Raw genomic sequence first — 16,988 nt, forward strand, 5'->3', positions numbered from 1 at the left:
CCCCCCAGGGAGGGAAGGTCGGTCTCTGGTCTAGGGGAGAGGGTGCTGTTCTGACAGATGGGGATTGGAGGACAGGGGCAGGGCAGTCCAAGAGACTGGGGGTGTTTGGCATCCTTGGGGAGAGATGATGGGCGTTGTGCAGGCTGGTAGGATCCCTTGAAGGGTGGAGGTGACCCTTGTTCCCCAAGAGCTTTAGGCAGAGGGTCAGGAAGCAGGGGTAGGCACAATGGATGGTGGGGTGGGCTCCTTCCAGTAAAGGCTGGCAGTTTGAGAGATTTTTCTTGCCCTGGTGTGGGCATACTTCCCAGGCCTGGGAGTCTGTGGGCCACTCTGGCCAGTGGCTTGGCCTCTTCTCTGGGGTAGCTTTCCTCTCTGTGTCTTCCCTCCACCTAATCTGTGCCTGTTGAATGACTCTAAGTGGAGTGCCCAGAGCGCGCTCCCCAAGCCCCTGACTTTCCCTTACCCCCCTGCCCCTTTTGAAAAGCCAGGGAAACTTTGGCCTCCTGTCTACAAATTAAACTTCCAAACCTTTCAGCAGGCAGATTCAACATCATGAAGCCTCCAGCCATGGTTCCCTCCGATTGGAGACGTTGGATTCTGAGCAGCTGGGAGGGTGGGGGGGCACCTTCCTGGAGAAGGCAGGGGTGTTCTTCCACCCCCTCTCTACAAATCATCGAGCAAAAAATTGGGAGAGGAACAGTGAAATGCGCACACCCAGGAAGAGAAAAAGCAGAGTTTAAAATGCTAACAAACTGAGAAATGTTCTCTAGCCTCTGGATCCAAAAAGCACCAGGAGCTTCTCTCCCGGCACAGCATGGCACGGCGGGGTGTGGGCTGGACGTCCAAAAACCACATGGAGCGGGGAGTAGGAGCAAAAAGTCAGAGGGAGAAGGGGCGGGAGAGGCAGGGAGTCCTGAAGTTCCGTAGCCACTGGGCCAGATGCTCAGCCCAGGCGCCTCCAGGCAGACCCCAGAACTTCACCATCCTTTGATCCTGGCCTTGGTGAGTGTGTGTCAAGTGTCTGCCACCAGCCAAAGTCACAGCCAGCGTGGGGAAATGAGGTTTTTATTTTGTGCAGGTTTCTTATAAGATGTTCTTTTTGCCTTTGCAGCGAAGGGGGTGTTTTCAAAGCTCATCTCACTTTCCCAAAAGACTACCCCCTCAGACCACCAAAAATGAAGTTCATCACAGAGATATGGCACCCAAATGGTGAGTTTCCGGTTTTGTTTTTACCGTTGCAAGCTTTGGAACTGTGGGAAGTGCCTTGGTCATAGAATCAGGAAGGAAGCCAGAGTGCAGGCCACAGCTTCTTTGAATCACCTTGACTTGGCTGCACCTGGCTTGTGCAGACATCTGGGCTGATGAGCCCCCTCCTTTGACGGGAGTCATGATTGCTTTAAAAAGTAAAAAGATAGAGCTCTGGCCTTGGAGTCAGGAGGACCTGAGTTCAAATCCAGCCTCAGACATTTAACACTTACTAGCTGTGTGACCCTGGGCAAGTCACTTAACTCCGATCGCCTCACCAAAAAGCAAAAAAAAAAAAAAAAAGCAAATAGAAGGAAAGTGTGCTTTCAGTGACCTGTGGGCCAAGCAAGTGTTGACCAAGGTCAGGGAAGCCGGGGCTCCCGGAAGAGCCACGCTGGCCTTCGATGTACTTAATTCTTGCACCCCCTCAGTATCAGTGCCGCAGATGCTGCTGGCTCAGGAGCGTTCATTGCCCTGCTGTCTGGAGGCGCCAAGCGTAGGGCTGACTGTCTCATTCCTTCCCTGGTGAGGCTGCCATCACCATCCTTGGCTCACAGGCTGGCTCACCTCTCCCTCTGTGGCCCACAGCGACGTTTCATCTCCTGCCTCCACGCCTTTGTCCAGGCTGGCCGTCCCCTCTCATTCCCTACCCTCCCAGCTCATTTGCATTTATTTACTTCACCTGTACACTGTGTGTCTTTGCCCTGCCCTTGTTGTTTCCGGGACCTTGTGAGTCACCGTGCCGTACGCATTTAATATAAGCTTATTTCTTGGTTGGTGACTTGATGTGGTGGTGTCCCAGCATCACGGCCTTATTAAGCACCTGGGGTGTGCCAGGAACGTGTGTTCACTGTAGGGATGCCGGTACAGAGAATGAGGTCCGGGGCCGACGTTCTAGGAGGACGTACGCCCCTGGCGCTGCAGCAGGGTGGGCCCCGGACGGCCTTTGATGCCTCCCCCGTGCCGGGCTTGGGGCATCCCCAAACGAAGCTGTTCTGAACTGTCCCTGTGGAGACGACTGTGGCCTCTGGGACTTCTTCTGCCCTTCTGAGTATCTGAGAGGAGGTGTCCCGATCATGACCCAGGCGGGGAAGGGGAACGAGGACCCCCAGGAGCCGAGCCAGGGCTGCCCCTCTTCCTGCAATGGGTGAAGGCCCAGGGAGTCTTCGTGGCCCCCGTCGTTTGTGGTCAGGCCTGGCGGCCCGCTGCCTTGATCTGCGTGGGATAGACCTAGAGATCTGCTGTTAACTCCCAGCCACATCAGACGGGAAGCTCTCTCTCAGACAGCCCTGGGGCCTCAGAGTGCACCTGTTTGGCAGAGGGGGAAAGGCGTGGCTCTCCCGGTCAGTGCCACGGTATGGGGCAGCAGGCATTAGAGCACGGCCCACAGGCCTGGCCGCAGTCACAGACACGAGAGCATAGAGCCCGGGAAAGGCTGTTCTGGTGGCGCGTGGGGGATAGCTGGGGAAGCTGCTGGAGAGGACGGCCAGGGGAGGCTCAGCTAGGGCCCAGGCCCATGGAGGGCAGGAAGTGGGTGCTGAGAATGGTCCAGACATCACCAGGACCTGGGACTGACAGCCTGAACAGCCCAGGTGGGTGAGGCTGAGGGCAGGAGGGGCATGGGAGGGTCGGACCCATCAGGGTCGAGTCGGGGGATGAGTGTGTGGAGGCCCAGGCTGTTTCTGCCCCTGAAGCATCTGGGGACAGAGAATCAGACTGAGAACACAGCTCGGGGCTGGGAGACACAGACGAGGAGGCATCTGCGTGGAGGGTGAGGTGCGGGCCCGCATTTAAACCGAGAGGCGTTAAAAGGAAAGAACAGGACGTCAACCTGCTCGCTGCAGAGAGACGGGACCCGCGGGTGGGCTTTACTCTGTGGGTAGTGGGCATTCAGCCTGGCGTCTGGGCACGTTTGCCCTGTAAAGCGAATGAGATGGAGTAGCTGCATCCCTGGAGCGCGACCAGCTTTGTCTTGGTCTCTTTTCACTTTTCACTGTTTTCTTTTGAAAAAGCCATTCCTTGAGAGCAGAGGGAGGAAGGCAGGAAGGCTCATTAGGTCAGGGCACTGAGGCATGAGCAGCCTGGAGATATACGCAACGGCCCTGCATTCGAATTTAGGCTCTGATGGGTGACGCAGTGGCTAGAGCCTTGGGTCTGGAGTCAGAAGACTCATCTTGGCCACTTCCTAGCTGGGTCACCCTGGGCACGTCCCTTCACGCCGTTTGCCTCAGCGTTCTCATCCGTAAAATGAGCTCGAGAAGGAAGCAGCCAACCACTCCAGTGTCTCTGCCAAGAAAACCTCAAAATACGATCACAGAGTCTGAAGCTTAACCAGAGGCCTGTGGGACGAGGCGACTCATCCCACGCACAGGCGCGCACACACCAGGAGGTGCTGGTTTGGAGCAGCTCTCCCTTCCCTCTCACCTCCCTCTCCCCTCTCTTCCTTCTTTCCTTCCCCTCTCCCTTCTCCCTCCCTCCTTTCCTCTCCTCTTTGTCTCCCTAGGTCCTGTTTTGGTCCACTGCAAGCCAGAAGACCCATGGGGGCATCTTGGCCCCCTCTGAAGCAGGGTCTCTGTGAACGTTCTTAAATATCTTGGTAGCTGTTTCCGTCCTTGCCTTCCTTTGTATCTCTCCCTGCCTTGTGCATCTCTTGGGCCTGGAGGTAGGGAGGTGGCCCAGACACACCTCGCCTCAGAGTGATGGGGGGCCCTGGGGCTGTTGGGCGGTGGGGCAGAGTCCCTGTGGCCGCAGCTCCTGCTGGCAGTGTCTGGGGAGCGCCTCTCTGGGCTTGCCGCGGAAAGCGCTAGGAGATGGCCACCACCACCAACCTCTGTTTTCAATGTTTGGGTTTTTTTCAGTTGACAAAAATGGTGATGTGTGCATTTCTATTCTTCACGAACCTGGGGAAGATAAATATGGCTATGAAAAGCCCGAAGAGCGCTGGCTCCCCATCCACACGGTGGAAACCATCATGATTAGCGTCATTTCTATGCTGGCAGATCCCAATGGAGACTCGCCCGCGAACGTGGACGCAGCCGTAAGTTGGAAATGTGCTTTCTGTTGATTCTTGATATTTATAAACGGGCTTGTTGTGTGGCTGCGCTGTCCTAGCCCCTGGGGCAGCTGCATGGACCCCCTTCCTCCTTTGCAAATCCCCACCCCAAATGGTCCCTGCCCTGGGGCTGGGGGAGGGGGTGTTTACATTCAGCCCAAAAGGGCCCCAGCAGAAGGACAGGGAGAAGAAATGGCAGGGCCCTTCCAGAGGTAGAGGGTGTCTTCAGGACACGTCACATGTGGGAAGTGACAGACAGCTCAGCTGGGCATTTGAGAGGTGTGGCTGAGGAGGGAGACCACCTCTATTAAGGCCAGGGAGGGTTCACCTCAGCCACAGGTACACGGTGTAGAGGTTTTGTGAACTTAGGACAAGGCAGGAATTGTGTGTGACTTAGTACACCTACCCCAAAGGTTATTTCATGGTTTTTTGTATTTTTTTATTAATTTTTTTTTGATTTATCAACAATCCCGTAAGCTTTTGAGTTTTAAATTTTTCTCCCCTTCTCTCCCCAACACGACACGCAATACATATACATTGCTATTAAACATGTTTTCACATAAGTCATGTTGTAAGGAAGAACTAGAACCAGTGGGAGGAACCATAAGAAAGAAGAAACAAAACAGAAGAGAAGAAAATAGCAGATAGTCTGCTTCGATCTGCATTCAAACTCCATAGTTCTTTCTCTGGGTGTGGATAGCATTTTCCATCATGAGACTCCTAAAGGTGATTTCCACAGACCTTCCAGTCCCCAGCATTGGGCCATGTCTGGCCTCAGTCCTCAGCCTTGCCCTGAGCTCCCTCTCCTCCCCAACTCAGAGGCAGCTCTCTTGGGCAGAGCCAAGCCCTCTGCCAGCTCTCTGGGCTTCCTCTCTGGTAGACACTGGAGGGAAAAGCCCTTACAGCCTCTTCCCGGGCCCCACCCTGGGATACTTGGACATGGATCTGTCCTGCCCTTTGGCCTCACATCAGCTCCACCATTAGCAGCCATCTGCTCTTTGCCCACAGTTTCTCAGACCCGCTCTGCAGCGTTGAACTCTGCTGTCCACCCTCCTCTTCCTCTGTTCCTGGGTCTGCTTTAGCACACCCTCACCCTCATCATGGCCATCCTCGGGGTGTATGCACGCCTCTGGGGCTCTGTCCCAGCTAGGCCTACTCACTCTCCCGTCCTGCCCTCGGTGATCTCATCAACACTGCCAGGCAGGCTCTGGAGTGCTTGTGACCATGGGTGGTTCTAGCCTCTGCCCCCCTCCTCTGCAGAATGTCTCCCATCTGTCTTCTCATTCCATCACCCCCCCAGCTTCCACGCAAGCATCCCCCCTTCTCTCCTGCTCAGGAATGTGCTGTGACACCCTCCTTCCTCTTGGCTTGAGTGCAGACTTGCCAGGCTTTTCAAGGCCCTTGGGTCCTGGCTCTAGCTTGCCTCTAGTCTCTGCCCTGCATGCCCTCTTCTGTTGGGGGAGCCAGCCCTGAGCTCCCCATTTGCCCCAGATCTTCCCCTAGTACAGTTGGGCCCTTGCTGTGCCAGATGGCAGGGTCCTGCAGTGTTGTTGGGAGGACTTGACCCCAGGCCTGCCTGAGCCTTGACCCCATTGTGGCTGGCTGCCTCTTGGGACAGTTTTGTTCTTCTCTCCTTTGGGGAAGAAGCAGTTCAGGCCCACTCCCCCGGTTTAGCTTGGATGCCCTTGGTATCTGTCTGTGTCTGTTAGTTCAGTCTTGATGCTGTCTCTGCAGTCTCCCCTGCCAGATGTGAGGGTGGACGGTCCATTTGTCCTTGGATTCCCCCAGGCCTCCCCTGTGCCTGGTGCATAGACGGTGCTTCGTGTGACACTTCCGGATTGATGTGAATTGGATGTGCAGGGTGCCCAGGAGAACAGGGCCCCCTGAGCGGCTTGTGTCGATGGTACTGGCTCTTGACACACCCCTGGTGTGCACGCGTGGTCCTAGGGGCTCATCAGCCACCTTGTTGTTCCTGTGTGGGTGGTGAGTCTTGGAGTGACCGCTCTTGTCTGCACCCACTTGGCATGGGTGCCCCCAGTGGCCGAGGCCTCTGCATCCCAGCCAAAGTAGCTCGCGCCCCCCCCCCAATCTCTCATCTAGTCATGCAGCCTGCCTTGGGTGGAGGCCAGGCTCACTGGAGTGGGTGGAGGAGAGCTTCCCTGACTCCATGTGCAGGGAGGGCTGTCTCTACCTTGCTATTGAAAGCATCCTAGTGATTATTGGTTACCTCCACCCACCAGATCCAGTCCCTTTGGATCAGGTCTAATGTACAAAAAAGATAGTGGGAAACATTACGCAGGACATTGTTGGTGAGGCATTCCATTATTCAAGAGAGCAAACTAATTGTTCATCTAGTTGATGTCGTTTGTGGAATGTGAATTCTTGAACTCCCTGGGAAGAGGGGATTTCTGCCAATGAATACCAGGAGTGGCGCGTTTCTGGGCATCACCTCCACCACAGTGAACTCTGTGGGATCTGCTCTGATCTGGCCAGCTTCCTCAGCCTCTCCAGAACCTGCATCTGTTCTTCACTGACAGTGGTTCCTTTTATCCAGAGCAGCATTTATGAGCGTGTCACAAGAGACAAACCCTGGCGCGGATGGCCAGGCTCTTTTCAGCCATTTGAAATAGTCCAGATTCCCAGTTGAGAGCCGTATGTGAGGGGAGGTTTTCAAGACCCCTTGCCTTGGCTCAGAAATCACTCTCTAGAAGCTGTTTGATGGGTAACAGGAGTCAAGTAGGCATTGTATCATTTTTCCTGAGCCTAACCTCTGACCCAGGCAGCCTGAGCTAAGCTGACGGCTGGTGTTGTTTAGCTTGCCCTACTGGGCTGGCACACAGGCTCATTCTCCTACACAAGAGAATTTCCAGGAGGAGGTACCCAAATCCTTCACCTTCACAGTGCAGCCCAAGTCTGCTTCCTTCTCAGACCCTCTCTTGGTCTATCTGAAAAGTGGGAGGAGGCCTAGATGGAGAGAATTACAGGGTCAATAGAAGTCTTTTATATCCAACCTGGCACCTGTGATATTGGCTTTGGGTTCTTTTTTAAAAAATAGATTGTGGTAACTATTTTCAGTGTAATTTGTTTCCTTTACAATGCTGTGCCTTTTTTTATTTCATTCTGTTAACAACACACTTCTTAAGAAGGGGTCAGTCAACTTCCCCAGACTGACTGCCAAGGGAAAAGGTGAAGACCTCTTCACTTGAAGGAAAGGCCTTTTATAGAGGCCACTAGGCTCTTCTGCTCCTCTACCTCCTCATTGATTCCTTCATCTTTCTGCTCTCTCCCTTCTGGGCTCTCAGCAAATCTGTCAGGGCCTCAGAGCCCCAAGGGGCGTGGTGTTCTTGCGGCCAGTTGCAGGCCTTGTGGCCTTTTGGAGATCCCAAGAAGAGTTGTCATTTATCCTGAGCGCAACCGATAGTCACCAGGTTCCTGGCCAGGAAATGGGGTGGGGTGGGGAGGTTTGCAGGGGACAAGTGTTGAAAGATTTTTGAGATAGGTGGTACGAATGAATAAATGAGTGGATGAATGCAAAAGCATTTGGGGAAGGGGAGAGGAACAAGCATTGATTAAGTGCCTGCTGTGTGCCAGGCACTGTGCTAACGAAACACTCTACAAATAGTCTCTCGCTTGATCCTCACGAGGACCCTGGCAGGTAGATGCGATTATGATCCCCACTTTACAGTTGAGGAAACGGAGGGGAGCTGTGACCTGCCCAGGGCAGCTCAGGGTGCAGGCGTGCTGTGCTTGATAGCACAGTACAGTCAGTCAGGTTCAGCTGCAGGGTGGACAGAGGAGCCTCGGGGGCCTTAGGGTGTGGGCGGTGCCTTCCTTGGTGTCTTTCCCACGTTCCTCATTAGAATATTCAGGCTAAGGTGCCATTCCGTGTTGCTGTGCTTTTATGGGCTCCTGCTGCCCACTGGACAGGGCAGAAACTGCTTACCCTAACTCCCTTGTAGGACCCATGCTGAGCAGTGCCGGGTGGGGAGGGAGACAGGCTTCCTGGTGAGCGCCAGATGTTGGTGTGCCGTGTGAGGCGCTGCTCTCCTCGCTGCTGGAGTCTGGAGCAGAGCTTTGTTGTGAGCATGGCGTTTTAGAGAGAGAGTGTAGACCGTCCAAACTGTGTTCAGAGGAAAGTAAACCAGAGGGGACAAGCTTGGAGGCCATCTCCGATGAGAAGCAGCCTTGAAGATGAAGAAGCAGTTGGGGCAGGGAGGGGAGATGGCTCTTTGCGACTGTGTAAAGGAGATTCTGTTCAGGCTGTACCCAGACAACCACCACAGGAGATGGCAGTAGAGGAGTTGTAGTGCTCCAGTGCGGTTCTGATGCCCCAAGGGAGGGATGGCGACACCTTGGGCAGCTTCCTGCCCAGGGCCACAACAGCAGAGGGGACTAGCTTGAAGAATAGGCACAGGAATGTGCATGGTCCAGTGGACAGGACCGGGGGCCTGGGCAGCTCTGGACCTTCCTGGGTCTGTCCTTTATACTCTCAGGTGTCTCTTGCATGCTGGCTATTGGGAGCAGAGGATGCTTCTTTCTTTGTGCTAAGTGTTTGTTGATTGATTTCCAAGTGACTGCCCAGCTAGAGGGGCTTCCGGCCCCCCACAAAGGCTATGTACCTGCCCTACCCTGCCCCCACTGACCACTTCTCAGACTTTCAGGATTTGCCCTTACAGCACTCAACCTCTTAGTGCCTCCGTTTCCTCATCTGCAAATTGAAGATGTTGGCCTCAATGGCTCGAAGGTCCCTTGCCATTTCTCTGTGTTCCTAGGCTCTGGGGATCAGAGGTGGACTTTGAGCTATGGTTTCTTTTCTCAGCCCTCCATGCCCTGCTGCCACTGGGGCCCCATTCCCAGTGCTTGCCCAAGGGAGGTGCATAATAATTGCCTCTTGGTTGGTTGGTTGAAAATAGGAGGGATTCCAAATGAGCGTGCATTGCTAAGCCCTTCTTTGTGAAGGGGGGGGGAGCTATGGGTGTGGATCTGTGCATACACCATCAGACTTGAGGGAAGTGTCACGAGTTTTGCTGAACTGTTCTCCCCTCTTTTTTCTTTTATTATGAGGACTCTCTCTATTTCTCTCGTTTTGTTTTGGTTTTGGTGAGGCAGTTGGGGTTAAGTGACTTGCCTAGAGTCACACAGCTAGTGAGTGTTATGTGTCTGGGGCCAGATTTGAACTCAGGTCCTCCTGAATCCAAGGCAGGTGCTCTATCCACTGCGCCACCTAGCTGCCCCCCCCCCCTTTAGGGGGGATGAGGGCAGAGATATGTAAAGGTGATAGAACAATTTCTTACATGACCTCTTCTGCTCTTCCCCTTACCTCCATTTGCATTGAATCCCTGCTCCACATGCCCAGCCAACCTTGGGAGGGCGTCAGATTTCTTTCCTTGCGGCACCTGGTGCAATTCTTCCTGCCCAGTTTTTGTTGCTTTCTCTCACATTCTGTCTTTCTACATTTAAAATTGCAAGTGTGTGGAAGCCACCAAGGCAGGCCTGCTGGAGGTGTTTGAAACATAGTTAAGATTGAGAGGAAGTGTCTTCTAATCATCTTGGCACTTTGTTTGTCCGCCTGCAGAAAGAATGGAGGGAAGACCGGAATGGAGAATTCAAGAGGAAAGTAGCCCGCTGTGTGAGGAAAAGCCAAGAGACTGCTTTCGAGTGACCTTTGGGTAGCAGCTCATAGCTTCACTTTTTCAGGGTAAGTGTGTCTTTAAACCCTAAGAGGGTGTTTTCCCCCATTTAGTTGGTAATCTTCCTGTTCTAGGATCTGTGAGTTCTCAAAGGCTCCAGGAGTTGGCACCAAAGCCCAAACAGAAACTTCTGTTCTGCTGTGTACCGGCTGGCAAGACCAGCCTGCCTTCCTCTTTAGGGCAGAGGACCGGCCTGACTTCATCAGAGGACTGGCCCGGCTTTGTCTCTGGGGCAGAGGACTGGCCCGGCTTCGCCTTTGTCTCCATCGGGTCTGCAGACAGGTGGCCAGCCCAGCTTCATCTGTCAGTTCCCCACCAGGTGGCCTTTTAGGGTGGGGCCCCTTGGCTGCTGAGCATCACCACGGGAACAGATGTTGCTCCAGGTGATCGTCATCAGCTATTGTACAGCCCTTTTGTCAACAAAATATGTGTCCTGCAGACTAGGTCCCAGGAGGGACACTTAGGTGCAGGTGACCCTGACAAGAGCTTCTTTCCCAGGGCTTCAGTTTCCTTTTCTGTTAAAGCAGTGGGTCTCAGTGACCCTTTCCTTCAGTCTTGGACTTGAGAGCCTGAGGTGTAAGTTAAACATGCTGTACGGGGAAGCCTGGGGGTAGGTGGGGTCAGGTCTCTGTACCTCTCTGCTGTTGACACCCCCACCCCACCAATGAAGCCATTTTCATCTTTTGTCACTTGCCTCCTGTTAATATCCCCTGTTGTTGGACTTGGGAGCTGCAGGGTCAGGTGGATGAGAACATTGTTCCTGGAGTTGAAGAGGCCTGAGTTCAAATCCCACCTCAAAGACTTAGCAGTAATAAGACCATGGGTCTGAGCCTCAGTGTCCTCATCTGTCAAATGGGGATGATCATTGAACCCTATCTCCCAAGGTTGCCATAATGATCCAAGGAAATGTCCAATGCCCAGTGCTTGGTGACTTGTAACTCCCCCTATGGTGGTGTTCATCAGTTCCCTTTCTGAAATCCAGACGGCATTGGGAATTGGGGAGGCTTTGAGCCCAGGCCATCTGAGAATCAGTTGAAGGAGCCAGCGATGGTTCATCTGGAGGAAAGAAACAGCCCTCCAGGACATGGAAGGTCACCATATGGAGAAGGAACTAGACAGGTGGGGTTTGGCCCCAGAAGACAGAACTGGGAGTGATCTGAGCAAGTTACCAAGAGGTGGGTTTGTGTCCGGAGCGAGCCAAATCTGCGGTAAAAGTTACCCAGTGGAATAGGAGGCAGCACAGCCCCTTGGGGTGCTCCACCAGATCTCTACCATCAAATACTTTGCCAAAAGTTAGGTAAACTGAACTGATGGGCCTGAGAACAAATCCTCCTAGAGAATTCAATCAGAGTAAGCGACAGCCAGAGAATCTGCCAGAATTTGAGGGCTGCAAGCCCCAGCAGTCCCCAGGGAAAACCATAGAGCTCTGAACTCTGATCAAGCAATGAGACAAGGAAAACAGGACGCTGGGGTTTTTTCCTTTTAAGTAAGATATATAAACCACTGGTCTGTATTAGTAACTGTTTTGCTCAGTTTATAGCCAATGACACTGAAAATTTTAATGGAATGAATGAATATTTATAAAAGCATAAAACACTCAAGTGAACAGAACAAGGAATAGATGATTTAAATAACCTATTTATTCCCAAAAAAGGAATTGGACAACCCCTGAATGACCTTCCAAAGGACCAGATGGCTTTATAAACAAATTCTTTTTTTAAAAAAAGGTTTTAATTTATACATGTATTTGGCCTCACCATAGTTATTACAAGTATCCCTCTCCTCTTCTTCCCAGAGACCTGACCCAGATGAAAAAGATTCATCTTTAGAGGGGGAAAAAAATCAGCATAACTAATGAATAGAGTGAGTCTGTCCAAAAACACATCCAGTGTGTTGATAGCTGTGGAGAAGGGGGCTGCTCGATTGGTAGTGTTTCCTTATGCTGACCCTTGATTTGGGATGCGTGGCAGCTCTTTCCGTGTTACTGTGGCTAGTGTTTTCTTGGCTTTACTGACTTGCCTCTACATCAGTTCATGGAGGTCTTTCCAGGCTTCTCGTTTCCTATAGGAATCTTCCATTGTATTCACAGACCAAAATTTGTTAGCCATTCCCCAGTGGATGCTCAATTTTTTTTTCAATTCTTAGCTTTCAGAGAAAGTGCTGCTATCACTTTTGGTGTACGTGGGAACTTCATTCTCATCACCAGCTTCCTTAGGGTTTAGGCCTAGCAGTGGAGTCTCTGATTCAAAGGATACAGACCTTTTAGTGACTATTTGAATAATTCCAAAATGCTTTGATTGCATCATTTCACTCAAAACAAATTCTGTCAGGAAATCAGAGCACAGTTCATCCCATGCATAAACTGCAAGTGAAATAGCAAAAGAAGTTATTTTATCAAATTTGTTCTGTGACATAAATATGTTCTTGGTACCTAAGTCAGGGAGAGCCAAAATGAAGAAAGAAAATTGTGGACTAATCCCCTGAGTGAACAATGATGCAAAAACTTTACATAAAATATTAACAGGTCTGCAGCATCTATCACAAAGATTGTACACTAGGCTAGGAATTCTGGGTTGCCTTAATATTAAGAAAATTATAAACACAATTGACCATATTAATAACGATAACAAAACTGAAGTAGAGGCAGTAAAGGCGTTTGACGAAACACCGTACCCATTTGTGTTTAGGAAGAATAAAACCAGACACTGAAAAACAGGAATAAAGGGACCTTTATTTAAGCTGTTAAATACCGTTATTTGCCTCAGTTCTTACCTCAGACAAGCTGAGACCTGGGAGAGACCTCAGCTTAAAAAGTCCAAGGTCTCCCCTGCGTCAGGGCCATTGCGAGTTGTCCTGACCAGGTATTAGCCCTGGACTGCAGTGACTCTGGAGGAGAGAGTGAGGCCGATGCCTTTGCACAAGCCTGCCTCACTTAAATCCAGTTCACTCGCAAGTCAGGACCTCACCCCTGATGAAGGACAAGCTGCAGGGACAAAAAACAGTTACATATCTGAACCCACTGCAAACACAGGCAGTGGGGCATCAACCGCATCGCTTTCCCGTGAAATCGAAGGAAAAGCAAGAATATCCTTCGTCTCCGCTTCCCATCATAGTGCCAGAATTAGCGTTGGCAGTCAAACAAGATAAAGACATTGAGGTGTAAGTATGAGCAACATCACGTTTTGCACCTGTGGTGTAGAGGACCCTAGAAAGGCAGCCAAAAAGTTTGATTGAAATATTAACTTAAGTACTTCACATTTCTTTCTTTTAAAAATTCCATTTAATATAGCTATAGGATATCTAAAATACCTGGAAATCGATTTACCAGAATACACTTTGAAGCTGTTCAAATAAAATTACAGAAGGCTTTACTGAAATAAAGACAGGCCCAAATAATTGCGGCAATATTAATTAGTCATGGGTCAGCCAAACCAGCATGTCAGAAATAAAATACTACCTCAGTTGATTTACTTATTCGGTGCCATGCCAGTCAGACTAGCAAAGGGTTATTTTTTAGAATGAGAAAAATAAGTTCATCTGGAAGACTAAAGATGCAGGATCTCAGAGGCAGTGATGAAAAAGTGGAGAGGAAGGGGGACTGGCCAGGCCAGATTTCTACACCGGGCCACGAGGCAGTCACCCTAGACAACAGTGGGGCAAGTTGATGAGTGGACACGATACTGAAGCACAAGAAACTCGAGAAAAAACATGGAAAAACTGGAAAGCTATCTGGCAGAAAGGAGGTTTAGATCAGCACCTTGGGCCATGTGTCACTGGAAAGCTAGATGGAAAGAGGATCACAGAAGACAGGAAGTTTGGCACAAGCAGATCCAGCAAAGCTGAGATCAGAAGTAACAGATAACTGGGAGAAACCGCTGGCAGCAAGCTTGCTCTGAGGAAGGGCTCATCTACAAGATATGTAGGGAACTGATTCAAAGTCTTTGAGAATAAGAACCTATTTCCCAATTGATAGATGATTAAAGTATGTGAATGGGTAGCTTTCAGAGACAAAAATCTAATCTACCTGTAGCCATATTGGGGGAAAAAAATTGAGGTAACCCTTAAGATTCTACCTCACGCCCAAGAGTTTGGCCAAAAAAAAAAAAGAAGAAGAAGAATGACAAACAGATGTTGGAGGAGCTTCCAGAAGAAAGTGCCAGGCCATTAAGGCATCTCTGGTGGAGCCATGACGTGGTTTGAAAAAGCCGTTTTTGAGCAGTTTGCATCTCTGCCCAAAGCAAAACCCCTGCTAACCCTTCAGGAGGAGGAAAAGGTCCTCCGTGCACAGTAATATTCACAGCAACGATTGTTGTAGTGGCAAAGAACCAGGAATTAAATGGCTCCCCTTAAATTGGCATATGGCGGAATAGGCAAAAACTTAGAAATCAAATGAGACTGAAGGAAACGATGTATTATTTCCCTAATTCTTCTAGTTTAGTAACTGTTAAAAAAGAAAACCAGGCTGTTGTGATGTGGCCTATTCTTTTTTTTTTAATTTATATGTTTTTAGTTTTCAACATTCACCTCCATAAGATCTTGAGTTCCAAACTTTCTCCCCATCTTTCCCTTCCCCCCACCCCAAAAAGGCATGCCATCTGATATAGGATCTACACATACATTCATATAGAACCTATTTCACATTAGTCATGTTGCAATGAAGAATTCGAACCAATGGGAGAAACCACGAGAAAGAGGAAACAAACAAACAAAAGAATAAGAGAGAGAGCAAATGATACGCCCTGGTCTGCCTCCAGACTCCACGGCTCCTCCTCTAGGTGCAGACAGCATTCTCCTATTTCACATTAGTCATGTTGCAATGAAGAATTCGAACCAATGGGAGAAACCACGAGAAAGAGGAAACAAACAAACAAAAGAATAAGAGAGAGAGCAAATGATACGCCCTGGTCTGCCTCCAGACTCCACGGCTCCTCCTCTAGGTGCAGACAGCATTCTCCACCATGATTCCTCCACAGCTGGATATGGCCTGTTCTTGAGGACGCCATGTTGGCCCAGACAGAAACCTGTATGGATGGAAGGGGGTAAAGGACATGGGGACAGATAAGGACTTGCATGTTGGGTTGGTAAGTAGGGCTTAGGCTGTCTAGGGTATGTCTGGTCTGAAGTGTCCAGTGGGTAGGCAGTGCTCCTTCAGACACTTCCCTCTTTAATGAGTGTGTATTATCCCATAGGACAGATAATTGGACACTCAGTCGGTATCCAGTCAGTAATGTGGATCTCAGGATGTCACAACTGGGAAGTCCTCTGATAATGGAGCCTTGAGGAGCTGACAAGCTCCCCAAAAGAACAGATAGAAGGGAAGGCTGAGAAAGAGCCTTGAGCTATACCCGCCATTAGGGGCCATGACCCTGGTGTTGATTTAGCAAAGGGGACCAAGAAGCAGCCGCCAGAAGGAAAAGCATCCCAGCACCCAGCAGAGAGGGGCTGGGTCCAGGAGGAGCAGGTCATGGAGAGAAACAGTGCTCCTGACATTAGCTGCGTGCACGTGTCTGCATGCTCACACACACACAGAGTTAAACTTCAGCTGACATTTACATAGCACCTGCTGCATGCCAAGCCCTGGAGGCAGGAGAACCTAGGATAATCTCCTCCACCATTTTATAGTCGAGCCTGAGGCCAGCCGATGAAGTGACTTGCCCAAGGTCTGTCGGCTAGGAAATGTTGAGCCTGGATGTGAATTCAGGACTCCAACTGTAGGCCTGGTTCTCCGTACACCGTGGCACCCCTTTGCTGCCTCTTACTTCGTCGGTGCAGCTTCACATCTTGTCCGTGGACTGGGCCATTCTGAGCTTGAGCAGCCCTCCTCCTCTTCCGCGATCATGCGTGCTCTCATGTTCGTCCACATGCCCCTTCCTGCACATTTCACTGTCTTCCAGCAGGGCTCTCCTTTTGGATGTCATCCCCTCCCTCCCATCCTGCGATTCCTCTCAGTCCCTCGTCTCAGGCTTTTCCGGCGGCCACGGGTGTGGAGTAGACGGTGATGGGTGTGATGACACGGGCATGGAGCTGCTCAGATGGCTGGACTGACCTTCGAAGAAGGGGAGGAAGCCGATCTCCACGTTGGCTGTGTCCAAGACTGACACAAGTCCCCCAGGCCTCATGTCCTTAGGAGGAGCCCGTCTTGACGGGCTGGGCTCCCCGTGCTCCCTTTTCACTGTTCTCTGTACCAGAGTCAGGGAGATGAGTGGCATCCTGCCTCAGATCCTGGCTGGCTGGCTCTGAAGCGCCGTCTGCTTTGGTTGGGGATCCTAGCAGCACCTGCCTCTCCGATGGGAGAAGAGTGGGAAGTCCTCATGCATCGTGGCCTTGGATCCAGTGGGTGCACGTGGTTGCATTCCACCATGTTGGACCTTTTTGTCTGGCATGGGAATCACTAGTTTATCGTGCTTCCTGGCCCCGCCTTGTGCGTTTATGATGACGGTGGTGAGGCTCAGAGTGCTTTACCAAGTCACCCCCCTCCCCCCCCATCGTACCCCTCTGTGGATTTTGAACAGGGAGCTCAGCTGCTGGCTTCTGTCCACATGGTGATAATGCAGGGACAGCTTGCTCCTTCCCATTTTTCTTTTCAGAGCCGAGTCCTTTTGGTAAAACTCCAAGCAGATATGTTCTTGACAGTCCTGCCAGGTCTGCTCCATCCGTCCCTTGCTGGAAGCCTTCAGACTCTGGCCTGGACGGGCAGATCCCTCTCTCAGAGCCTCTCCTCTTGGCCGGCGGTGCATCGACACATTGCTTTTCTGAACCCCTTTCCCAAGGTTTGCTTCTGTGATGCAACTAGGTTCCACCAGGATGGCTCTGAGGAAGCCAGCTTTGCCAGGGCTCGATGTCCCAAAGAGGCTGTGGGGGGAGTCTCGGGCACGGGAGTGAGACCTGGTTGTGGTGGAGACGCTGGCTCGTTAGAGTTGTTGAGCCCCTCTGTGGCCGGAAAGGCTCCAGGTCTCACACTAGCACCCCCATGTGTCAGATCCATTTTGTTCACCCCTGTT

General features: G+C 51.2%; 1 protein-coding gene across 2 annotated transcripts in view; it reads left to right on the top strand.

Moving 5' to 3' along the window:
* UBE2G1 (ubiquitin conjugating enzyme E2 G1) overlaps positions 1 to 16,988 on the top strand; it is a 60,174-nt gene that overhangs the window by 36,471 nt on the left and 6,715 nt on the right. For both annotated transcript variants that reach the window (XM_020964641.2, XM_078147387.1), the window contains 3 exons: positions 1,112 to 1,209; positions 4,104 to 4,282; positions 9,873 to 9,995. In XM_020964641.2, the coding sequence (XP_020820300.1) occupies positions 1,112 to 1,209; positions 4,104 to 4,282; positions 9,873 to 9,959 (364 nt within the window). In that variant the 3' untranslated portion in view covers positions 9,960 to 9,995. The remainder of the gene's footprint in view (positions 1 to 1,111; positions 1,210 to 4,103; positions 4,283 to 9,872; positions 9,996 to 16,988) is intronic.

Source organism: Phascolarctos cinereus, unplaced genomic scaffold (assembly GCF_003287225.1).
Source record: "Phascolarctos cinereus isolate Bilbo 61053 unplaced genomic scaffold, phaCin_HiC Scaffold_7;HRSCAF=346, whole genome shotgun sequence".
NCBI classification, from domain to species: domain Eukaryota; kingdom Metazoa; phylum Chordata; class Mammalia; order Diprotodontia; family Phascolarctidae; genus Phascolarctos; species Phascolarctos cinereus.